The 12702-nt window shown below is 40.7% G+C and overlaps 1 protein-coding gene across 2 annotated transcripts in view; it reads left to right on the forward strand.

Annotated features, from left to right (window-relative positions):
* The first annotated feature begins 6645 nt into the window (after positions 1-6645).
* The window catches only part of LOC148011070 (SNARE associated Golgi protein family), a 57838-nt gene continuing 51781 nt past the window's right edge, over positions 6646-12702 (forward strand). The window contains exon 1 of one of the 2 annotated variants that reach the window (XM_087671964.1): positions 6646-7106. In XM_087671964.1, the coding sequence (XP_087528090.1) occupies positions 6796-7106 (311 nt within the window). In that variant the 5' untranslated portion in view covers positions 6646-6795. The remainder of the gene's footprint in view (positions 7107-12702) is intronic. The other variant, XM_087671963.1, reaches the window with a different exon arrangement.

Here is a 12702-nt window from a genome sequence, read left to right on the forward strand (position 1 = left end):
ACTAAGAAAAGAAAATTCAAAAATTGAGATATAAAAATATTAGTTATTGATTCATTATTTAAAAATATTAGTACACTTACATGTTGACCTATAGTTGTGAGTTCAACTCCATCCAAGCAGTTAAGTGATGGTTTCCTTCCCATACATAGAACATTTTACTAGACAAGAACCTAAACTCTAGTTTTGCCATGACCTCTTTCCCAAATGTAGCATCCACATCACACCACAAAGGAGACTGAGTTGATACTATGGTAGGGGTCATTGGTGTTTCTTCTTCTTTGAACTTATATACAAACACAACAAAGGAGACCACATTGATACTATGGTAGGGGTCATTGGTGTTTCTTCTCCTTTAAACTTATATACAAACACAACAAATGAGCCTTTCTTTGGTAAATAACCCTCATACTGAAATGCACTTTTTAAGGAGAACATATCTACACAAATCCCTTTAATAATAGCATGTGCAATCATGTGATACAAGGGGATACGTGGATACACTTCTTGAGATAGAAGTTTCCATTGACTTATAACATCCCCACATCCTATCATTTGCATTTCAATATTGCAAACTTGGCTTGTTGCTTCCTCATCATTCTTTTGAACCATTTTAGATCATTTGCCCCACTACTATACCATCTCTATCTTGCTACTTTCTTCTTGCATTTGAGGATTAGAAGTACCCTCAATAGTTAGTATATCCTCCTCTAGAGCTGTAGAGAGGGATGGTCCATGAGTTCTTTTATGTGGAGTAAGAGTAGATGAAGGAGTGGGTGGCTGGTCTGATCTTGTACGACCTTTGCCTTTGGCCTTTCATGGTGACATAATTGAAATACCACATTAAAAAAACAACATGTATTCTCTCTCTCTCTCTCTCTCTCTGTGGATTACTGTAATCTTGAATAGCTTGGATGCATATAGTATGCAACATGAAACCAAGGAGTGTCCACATATTCATATGTACCCATGGAAATGGAGTAACATTGCATGAGCCATATGCACAATATAGCAACCACTACTTGTTAATAAAAGACAAAAAAGAATTGTTTATAATCAATCCATATTGTTCTAATAATCACAGTATTGATATGCATCCAACAAGTCCTTAAAATGAAAATTCAATCTTCCCTCTACATGGCTCAAGGTATGATGGTAAAATGTGTGCTTGATTGAGCAAGATTCATAAGTTTTCATACCTAACACATTCAAGTTGACAAGGATTCCATCCGCTTATGCTTTTAGGCTTGCATATGGAAGCAACACCCATTTGTATTACTTGGATACATCAAAATATTCAAACAAAGAGTACCAATGATTGGCCTTCAAAAAAGTACCCACATTTTGAAACGCAACGATATGTCCATTGAGATGCTCAACATGAGCAAACACTTGTGAGAAAATGGACCATTTGACCTATGATATTTGAGAAACACAAGCATCATCACATTATTACAAAAATACAAGTGTTTAAAAAGGTTGTTACAAAACGCAAGCAAATGTTATATGTTTTTCATTTTCATTATGTGATCTTGATCACACAACAACATAATACCATATGTTTTGTGCTAAAGGTGGCGGTGTTCAGCTACCTTTAAAGCTAGGGATGCCAACGTCGCATTAATGAGCCAATGGGTGCAAGAGCAATGAAGACCATCTGGCATGGCATGTGGGTGGAGAGAATGTCCCAACAATCAACAAGCTATATAAGAAAGGGAGAGAGAAAATCAAGGGTTCACAAGGGATCAAGTTTCCAAGGGAAGTTAGGATTCAAAGGTTCAAGGGCTCCCATGTTTACCTATTAGATGTCCCTCCAACCACATCTCGAGTACCATCTAGTGCTATTAATACCTTGCCTCTAGATCATAGAGAGCACTTGTTTGTTACAAATAAAATATATGATCTAATTTGCCGACAAGTGCAAATGGAATAAAAGATGTGGCTTTGCTAGAAGCCCATATGATTTTAGAACAAAACGAGAGCAAAATCAAAACTTAATCATGCCAAGTTGATCTTGCTATGGTGCTATTAGGGCAACTTAATGATCAAAAGGGGCAGAGCTATCTCTTGTATTGTCGACAGTCACAACATCTAGCAATAGTATTGACATTGTCTTTGTATTCATCAGTTTTCTTGAGTTTATGAAGGTTATGTGATCCCTCTATTGATTGTCCCCAAGTATTGTGTCACTATCGCTTCTGTCTCTGTTGAGACAGTCATTTGTTTTCATATAACAATATACATTTGGGATTCTTCTCTTGTTGGGTACGTTTGGTATTTGGTTTCATTGTTGTGACTATGTTGAGCTTTGCACACTAGACACAAATTATTGTAGAGTAGGATATCAATGTCCACCTATATTGACTTTGAGTATGACTGCACTCCACTCCGCGATGGTGGTGCTCATACCTGATTACACATGGTGACCACAATTATCATTTCTCCGTGCACTAAATTGAATGCATACACATTTGCAAGGCCTTACGGATGGCTCCTACTAAGCTAGTACTTCAGCAATGATCCATGAGGGATTTAGACTACTAGATAGATACACTCCATGTCTAGATTATGCCATGATTACAAATTGCAATGAGCTTTCTTGTTATGTTGATTCTATGACTAGGGATGACGGCGGTCGTAGGTGAAAGAGGACTATATAGTGAGAGAGATGGATTCTTCAGTGAAAATAACTACTTGGGAGTTAATTCCTTTGCCTAAAGACAAACATACATTGCCATGTATGCGGATCTACAAGGTGAAGGTATCTCCATCTGATGCATTGCCTAAGTATAAGGTAAGATTGGCGGTCGAGAGAGTCAAGTAAGAGAAGGGGATTAACTTTGATGAGATTGTCTCGCTATTTGTTAAGATTACCACCCTTCACACAATACTTACACTGGTTGTAAAATATGATATAGAGTTGGTTTCAAATGGATGTAAATACAACTTTTTTGCATGTGGATATTTATATACAACAACCTAAAGGGTTCATTTCTAAAGGCAAGGAATAGTTGGTGTGTAAGCTATGTAAGAGCTTATATGGTTTGAAATAGGCTCCTAGAAAATGGTATCATAAGTTTGATGCCTTTATAGTATCTCAAGGGTACACTAGAAGTGAGACTCATTATTGCCTATACATTAGGAAAGCTAGGGATGGCAACCTTATGCTTTTGATTATCTATGTGTATGCACTAAAGAAAAAGTTGCATGAAACCTTTTGAAGGACTTGGCGAATGTTGGTTCTTAGCATGTGCATTATATGGGATAGAGAAAAAATGATATCCTATTTGTCTAAAAAGGAATACATTAGGATGAGTATTGCATTGCCTCCATATTTGAAATTTAGCCAAAAGGAAAACCCCAAGTTAGTTGAGCAAAAGACTGAAATGGCCAAGATTCCTGATGTTTTGCCATGGTTGCTACATATCTAGACATCACTTATGCAATGGGAGTGTGGCAAACTATAGTAAAAAGCATTAGGAGGCAATAAAGAGTATCATGAGATACTTGAATGGTACTAGAGGTATATGCATATGCGTCAAAAGGAAGGACACACATGTTCTTGGCACATCGTGATTTTGTAGGGAGTGTAAACTGTAGGAGGTCTACAAATGTTTTGTCTTTACTTTCATAGGTCTCTTGATTGTAACTATGTATGGCTTTATCTAGCACTAAGACTGAGTCTGTTGCAACCACTAGGACTTGCATGGAAGCTATATGGCTTACTCATTTAGTGGGAGACACGGGTATTGCAAGAGAGGTACTTACATTGCATTGTGATTGTAGAATAGCCATTTTATTGGCATAAAACCTTGTCTTTCATGGAAAGGATAAAGCACATTGAGACTAAGTATCACTTTATCAAGGAGGTTCTTGACAATAAGAATATTAAGTTTATTAAAAAGGCACTTTTCATGCTTTAGAGTGCTTATGGGAATGGGATAGTATATTTACTTTTTTTAAACACTCCCTTAAAGGCACATTGCACACATTAGAGTGCTTATGGGAACGGGATAGGATATTTTCTTTTTTCTTATACTCCCTTAAAGGCACATTGGCCTTTAAGTCGAAGCTCCTTGGGGTGAAGGCCAATGGTCGATAGCCAAGTGGGTACCCCTAGCATAATTTCACATTGTATTATCATGTATAAGTGACGGTAACAAATAATAAGGGTGAAGATAACATAGAATAAGGGTACCATTCATAGTATCCACAAAACTATCTTATGTGCTTCTCTTTGTCAAGCCTCTTGCACTCCATAGCTTCTACTTTGCATCCCACCATTCCTTCCCTCTTAAGATCCTTGCTCCTGGATATATATAGAGGCTACTTTGTTTTTGTTTCCTCCTCACAATAAGGATTGTTGTTGTACTTGCTTTGGTTGCATACTGGTAGATTTAGTTCCATTTTTCTCATTTATTTTCTATGCCTCATGTGTTTGTGTCTCAACTCTATGCTCTTTGATCTTGTGTCCCACTCCCCTCATTTTGTCATTTTGACATCACCTCCTCCTTAATGTAGAGAAGTCTCGATGAGACAAAGGCAAACCTCTTCCAAAATCTTAAGAATGCAAGATATTCAAATGGAAACCTCCACATGGTAATATTTGTCACGATTGTGGGAGAGAAGGAAGGAGTCTCACTTGTAGCTCTCTTGCTTGCACAATGGGGGAATACACACACAGGTGGAGGCTGAAAACAGTTTTCCTCTTCTTAGTTGTGTAAGCCAAAAGAACTCAAGTACAGAGAAATAGAAGAACCCTATATATGGGTCTCAAACCAAACTCAACTAACTAAGGTGGCATACTAACCGAGCCACGAACTAGAGTAGATAAGGATAGCTATCATCTAGCTATTATTCATGGGCGGTGTACCAACCGCATCTACAGCTAACAAGTCGGTGACATAAATGCAGAATGGTCACCTTGGCATATCACGAGTGGAGCTCGATATCTCAACAATATTTATGCTATCCTAGTCTAAATACTAAGCATTTGCACCCAATGCAAATCGTTAAGAGGAGCATCCCCACAAAAATATAACAAATAAGTCTAGCAATCAACTAATATTAGCACGAAACTTAGCTCAAAGCACTGAACAAAATAAGATTATAGAACAACAATCCCAAAGCTAGCTTGCCTTTGCTTAAGCCTAACCAAAGAGAGAAGGCAACATTTGCTTTGAGAATTTCTATCGCCAGTTACCAATGTTTTCCTTGTATGCTCATTAAGGCACACGAGGTTTTCATCAAACACTTGCTCCACTTCCCATAAGTCAAGCTAATAGCCATAGTCAAATTTGTATTGCTAGTGGAAATCAACTTCATGCCTTCCATGAAGCAATTGTATGTCCTAAAGAGAAGTGCTTGGAGGAAGAGGAGGATCCCTATAGGAAATAAGACTCACTATGCATCATTCTATGTCTCAACTCCACATTTCTCTTAGGCCAGTTATGCATTAGTTTAGCCAAAACTTTGGAGGGGCAAAACATACTAATTAGCATGCAAAGAATCACCTTTTGGTATTCACACAAGTATGGACAAACGAAGCTCCTAGATCCTACATGGAATGCAAATGTTTATCTAGGCTTGCCACGATTCAAGGTGAGCACAATATTTATTTCTTTTGCAAAGAGCCAAGTGATGTATGGAATTGCTGATCTCTTCTTTTGTAAGCACTTGCATTATAATGGAGTCCATCTTAACATATGTGAAAACACACTAGATACCTCCTATTTATTGTAGTGGATAGGGAGCCTTTTAGAGGCCAATATCTGCCACCCTATTGTAAAATTGATGTTAGTTCTTGAAGCTTGAGACACAACAATTTTGGAAATCTTCATTTCATTGCGCAAGCACATTCGTCACTTGTGCTATATACAAGGGAATTGCATGTGTAGTTCTTTTTTTGGGGGAGGGGGGGGGGGGTGGAGGGAAGCTTAGGTCATCATAAATAATTCAAAATTATGGCATTAATAAAGAAAGTATTAGAAGCCTTTTGCACAAGTCATAGTTAGCCCCTAAGTAAAGTTTGCCTAATTGCTTCGAGTGAGTGGGCTATAAACTATAATTTATATTGTCATGATTTTTCCTTTAACGATGTATGGTGAAAAGAGCAAGTTGACATGTGAGAATCTAGAATAGTTTTTGGAGGGGGAATGTGTAAAGTGTAGTAACAAGTTCCGATTTGCTAGCTAGACATGCTATGAGCCTTGCCATGTGCAGGTCCATCGACTTGCACGTTGTCCAAGTATCATGGACATGTAGAAGTCTGAAGTTTGTAGTGGCGCCCATTACCACCAAGCATGATGACATGTGGAAGGGGAACATAACATAGTGGGAGGAGAGAGAAAATGCATTCTAGGTGAGAGGAATAACGGACTTTCCAATGTCTGCTCGATGCATTGGCATGGGTCCATGCAAGTTAATGGAGCAAACCTTACTACCTTCAATTCTAGCAATGGACTAGCCAAAGTTCTACTTTTTCCGGAAATCAAGTCAATCTGCTCGGCCTCGTGGCATATGTGAACTCGTGCAAGTCAATTCGACTTGTGTGTGACCTTGCTCTAAATGTGGTAAATCCTCTAGGCTCTCAGCCACCTTAACAAAAGGCCGCTGGGTCCGCCTAAAACTGCGCCGACTACACAAAGAAGCCCGAAAACACAAGTATGAGCAGCCATTGGCCAATCCAAAATAGGAGAGACGATATTTGCCGACCGGGCCTTCATAGCGTTAACAAAATTGACAGAGAGCTTGTAAGTCTGCTTTTAAAGAAGAAGAGAAAAGAAGAGGACGGGGATCATGGCTCGCTTCGGGCAGCTCAGCATTGTGCTCCTTATCGCCTTAGCTGCAGCAGCATATTTCGTCTTCTCCCAAGCGTATAGAGGAGACAAACAGGCGTTAATGGAAGACCTCAGAGTTCTTTCTGAGAGGCTTGGCAAGGGGAGTATCCCTTTATATATCGGTCTCCATGCCCTTCTCATATCTCTTTGCTTGCCTTATGCCGTGGTGATGGAGGCCGGGGCCGCGTACCTTTTTGGCTTCTTCCATGGTGTTCTGTGTGTCTTTGCAGCCAAGATCTTGAGCTCTTCTTTGTCTTTCTGGATCGGCAGGTACCTAGTTTTTTTTTTGTTTTTTGTCTTTTGATTGGATGAGCTTCAAGGCTAGATAGTCGCGCACCCTATGCACTGCCATAATTATTAGCTTGGACCTACTTCATTGCAGCCATAGGAGATTATTGCGTGGCCAGTTCCATGATCACCCCTTAATTTAGTCTAAACAAAGCTTTGAGGCTTGTAGATTTGGCCTCTGAAATTTGAGAAAATGAACAAGATCGTTCTTTTAAGTCTTGTTTGGCCGCCCCAGAGGCAACACATAAAATTGCTGATAAATTATTTCATACAAGTGGAATTTGTAAATTAGAGTGACCTCCCCTATTCTGTCATTCCTGTAATGGCTGCATTAGGCGGCTTATAATTATCTACTAGATACCCGGAATCACGGCTGGGCAGACTTGAGGCCTAGGCCGCAAAAGCTGTGTTAATAGCGGAAACTTGGGAACCTTTATTCGTGAGAGACATTACATGTTTTATAGTATTGCCAAGTTTTAAATTGATTTGATAGTTTTTGTTTCTGTGGACTGTGTAGGTTATGTGAAGTACGTTTTTTAACCTTTTCAGTTCTGAAATTGAAAGAAGACCTTCATATGACGGACATTGTAGCCCTCATAAAGGCTGGGAAAATTTGTGCAATAAGTTTGGTACCAAGAACACACTGTTAGTGAGACTAATCATTTCTAACAGCAGCAAAGGCTTTTTGTTCTTTAGTCAGTTTGTAAAGGGCACTAGTGAGTTGGGGCATGGTGCTGCAGAAAAACTGCTGTAATAAGGACTAAAGCTCTATCTAGTTTTGAAGTTGGCCCCAAATTTTTAATCAATTCTCTCAAACATCAATACTCAATATTGTCTTTGACCAAATGATTGAGACAATTTCTTCAAGTTGCTAGAAGGATACCTTTGTGATGGGAAAACTACATTGACTGCCTCATGTGGGAAGGAGTCTCAATTGCCGCTGTTACAGCTGTTCAATCCTCCATGCTTTCATTTCTGTGCGGACAATCTTTTGTGAGATGGTCTTCTCTTCATCCTTGTTATTCTTGATAGTGAAGGCATTGGTAGTGGAGTATGCTTGCTTATCGACTCTTTTGCCTATGCAATTCAACTTAGGTGAATGCTTGCTCAAAAACTAAGTCACAATGCTGGCCTGTCCTCATACTTCCAAAGATTGAAAACTTGGGGAGATCTCATTGCCAAAGTGGAAAAGGGAGTAGTATCTTGTCCCTAGTCCAAAAGGGTCTCCAAGAACTCCTATTTTGGCTCTTAGTCATTTCCTTGTTGTTTTTGGCTTCATAGTTGAACTTGTCCAAAGATTGAACAACTGGGATGATCTTAGGTATGAGGCTTATTGCTAAAGTGGAAAAGGCATTAGTGTCTTGTCCCTAGTCCAAAGGGGTCTCCAATAACTCCTATTTTGGCTCTTAGTCACTTGCTTGGTCTCTTTGGCTTCATAGCTGAACTTGAAGCAATCCTTGATGACTCTTTCTATACCCTATAGTCAACGTTCAGTCTTGGATGAAAGCAAGTTAGGGTTTTGACATGGAGGGGCCATAAGAAATGCAATGTCAACCACCCAACTAAAGTTTATTTATAACTAGCTCCAAGTGTTGAATGAAAGTTCACATTGTTGAGAAGCTATATCATTTAGTACTATTTTCTTCCTCCATTTTTATTTTTGGTTTCCATCTACAACCCCAAAAAGACTTTCTAGGTGCCTTCTGGGAGAGTTGGGGCACCACTTGAGAGACTTCAGTGGACGATGCTCTAGATAGTCTATGCCTATATATATGGCACTGACTTCATCCATTCCACCCATCCCACATTCATTCCTTTCGATGTTCTGTCACTCTCTTTCATCTTTTCAATGTTGCGCACATCCTTTAGAGGACATTGCAACATTGCAATTCATGGTCTTCATCTCTCCTTGCACGAGGCGCCTTGTCTCCTTCACCTTTAAGGCTGCGTTTTGGGCAGTAGATTCTCTTCCTTCACTTGGTGATCATCTCCATCATCTAGTGTTAGATTGTACTTGCATTTTTGGCTGCAGATTCTCTTTCTCCACCTGGTGATCATCATCTCAACTTGGTGTCAGCAGACACTTGCGCTTTTGTTGCTAGATCACCTCTCTCTACCTAGTGATAGTGCTCTCCACCTAGCGTCAACCTCTCATGTTGTGTTAGTGTTTCGTAGTTTGGCACCTCTGTGGCATTGGCGATGGTTGCAGCAAGCACCCGCTACCTCAAATACCTACGGTTTTGTAGCTTGTGCTCCATCAGGGGTTGGATTTCCTCGTCTTGCAAGCATTCTCATTTTGGAGTACGCCTTCGTAGTTGGTGCCACTTTTCCTTGACTTCTATGGCATCGGAGGACTATGTTTTGCTCCCTTGACAGTTGTTCTTCATCTTTAGATTACTTCGACATTCCAGTGCTTGGAGGATTGTATTTCACTCCCTTCATTGTGGAGATTTCCCACAAGTGTTGTCGCTTGATTAGATAGGATAGTGCAATATCTTCAGAGCTTTAGCTCTGTTGTATTAGCTTTGCTCACTTAGCATAATTAAGTGCTTCGTCATTATCTTCTTCTGTGGTTTTTGAGTTTCTCTTCTCTCTAGACTCTCAGTGTTTGCCATACACACTCTATGTTTCACCTGACAAATCCTACTGTCTCTTTGGTTTGATTTCACATCAATCATTTCTTGATATGATATCAAAGCATACCTCATTTCTTAACATGGCGTCAGAGCAAGAGGTGCTTAGAGAGCTACAAAGATCCTCTGCATCGAAGAAGGCAAAGATAGATTGCCGGTTTGGCTTTATCTTATGATTTTCCCCCTTATTTCTGCTGCATCATCCGGAGATATCCTTCTCTTTTTTTCCCTTCCACCCTCCCTTTTCCAGGTTGACACACTGGTACCATGGCTTTTCCCCCGATAGATGGAAAGTCTATTGGGTGCTCCTACTGCAGCAAGAATAGTCATAGCATTGAAGATTGTTGACTTTGATCTTTGCTCCCCACACCAGTGGAGTATATGCGTCTACCATTAGGCAGTTCTTGTGCCACATTTCCCTTTTGGGCCACAGAGATTGTTCTACATTGGCTATCAAAGTAGTACGTTCAAGGCAATACGGCACATTCGATGGCCACTAAGTCCTTTCGAGCAAAAGGAGGATCACCAAGTGCCATGACCTCTTGGAGATCGTCGCAATGTGCTACGGAGGTTTCCCCTATCTATTTTTAGGTCCAATGGCTTCCATGGCCATGGCTTGGAGTTTCACAGTTCATTCCATTGAGAGAGAGTGATTGTTGGATACTGTCTTCTCGTTGTTAGTTTGCTTCTTCGAGAGACAGAGGTTGTTCGTCTTCTTTCTCTTCTTTGGCTCTATAGTCGGCTCCATTGAGAGACATTGATTGTTGTCCACCTATGGCTCCATAGGAGCTATCTATCACAGTACTCCCCAGATGATGCATGACCCTTGTCTCCAATCGTGCCCTCATTGCCTCCCGCTGTTGCCACCATTGTCCTGGAGAATCCGTGGCCTCCTCCCTCAATCTCTGCCAATCCTTTGTATCTAGCCACTCAGGCTTTGAGACACTACTATTGATTACCTTGAGTGCATTTGATCTTCTATGTGACATGTATGTACACATACACTCCATCATCCACCTAGTGGAAAACCTCTCTGTCATTGTAGGTACTGGAACTCCTCATGCGAAGACACCACTACATAGGCCTTGCTCCTCTAGGGTATATTCTTTTAATGGTCTGGAACGTTTTGTCTAAATACTTGTTGGCACAACTCCCTCATGCGAGACATTACCCTTCTCCTCTCATTATTCATGATCACAGCACTTGTCCTGTCATCTATGAGGTATTCGTACCCTACTGGGCATGTCTAAGGTGAGACCTCCCCTCCCTTGGATTGCTCTATGGATAGTGACTCAGATACGGGCATTGAGGAGATTTTGTGTGATACCCATGTGAAGATATGCTAGGGTTTGCATTGAGGAAACATAGCATATATGACCAAGACTGAAACACAAAGACTCAGATAGAGATAAGCAAAACTCAAACCCTAAATACAAAACGCAAACGCAAAACTCAAAACTCAAACTCAAAGACAAACACAGAGAGAAGAAACTTTAAAGTGAATGAATGTCGTAAATGAATATGAGTGTACAGAATGCCCAAGGGTAGAGCAATGAAGTGTCGGAGAGTGACGCCCATCAGAGATGGATCCCAAGTGATGCGACCATCAATTGGAGTGATGGAGTGAGAGGAACACCAAATGTTGATCACTAGAGTGTGAGGAGACTAAGGCGATTGCAGAGGATGATGCGTGATGATGTGGGCGAAGCAGCAAAACACAACGGTAGAATGCTGTAGTAACATGTGGCATAAAATGCAGTTGTAGGACACCGCAGTATAACGCTGTAGTAAAATGTGGCCGTAAAACGCAGCAATAGGACACCGTAGTAGAGGAGCAAATGAGGTGATGATAGTAGTTGCGAAGGCTGGATTGGCATGTGGAGACTAATGGTTGAGATTTGCACACAAGGGTGAGAAACCTGCACTGAAGAGATGACACCGCAGTAGAACGCTACAGCAAAATGCGGTCGTAAAACGCAGCAATAGGACACTGTAGTAGAGGAGCAAACGAGGTGATGATAGTAGTCGTGAAGGCTGGACTGCTATGTTGTGGGAGACTAATGGCTGAGATTTGCAGAAGGGTGAAAAACTTGCATTGAAGAGATAAGGCTGAATGGTGTGCAGCCTATCTATTTATATATCTTGAAGGGTGCCCCAAAAATGAGGGTTTTGGGGGACGATTGAAACTCTCAAACCGTGCACCAAATTTGCGTTTTTCATTAATTAAGCGTGTTTTTGGATTGTTTATAATGCTAATCAACTGTAAGGTGTGTTTTAGCTCAACAACCCCTCCCTCCACTTCCTCTTCTACTTAGGTTCAAGAGGCCACCTTTTGGGAGCTACTTAGCTTCTATTCCATTGGAGCCCCATATACCTTTTTCGGTACCATCGGCGGCATTTCCTTTGTCTTTAGATGTTTTAGAGGCTGTGATCCATGAGTTTCTTGATTCCCTATCTTTCTTCGAGGGGGATTCGGAGGGGCTGGAATTTCTTCTTTAGAGGGGGATCCCATTCCTTCAGCTTCAGAAGGGGTTCCTACTCATCATGTAGTTCTTCACACACCTTTTACCTTCTTGGTGTGGTTGACATCTCCATGCCATTTCACCCATTGATTCCCCTTCCCATTGATTCCCAGTGATACCCAGGATCTATAGGTTCTTCCTAGTTTGAGGCTTTGGATTTTCAACCATGGCTTGGTGGCTAGACGTCCATAAACGTTCCAGCATTGAGTGACAAAGCTTGTGGCTTCTTTCTCGAGGTTGAGTTTTGGGTCATATCAGCTCATCATGTCTATTGCTCTTCACTACAGGTTACCTTGCAGGTGGAATACTGGGATTTCCAGGTTGATCTTCTTCTCTCTCTCACTCCTCTTTTGTGTTCCTTTTTGGGCGTGAGAGGGTATTGAGAAACCATATCATTTGGTACCGTTTTCTTCCATTTGTATT

Source organism: Lygodium microphyllum, chromosome 29 (assembly GCF_053477565.2).
Source record: "Lygodium microphyllum isolate KBCC chromosome 29, Lygodium_microphyllum_v1.1.10, whole genome shotgun sequence".
NCBI lineage: Eukaryota > Viridiplantae > Streptophyta > Polypodiopsida > Schizaeales > Lygodiaceae > Lygodium > Lygodium microphyllum.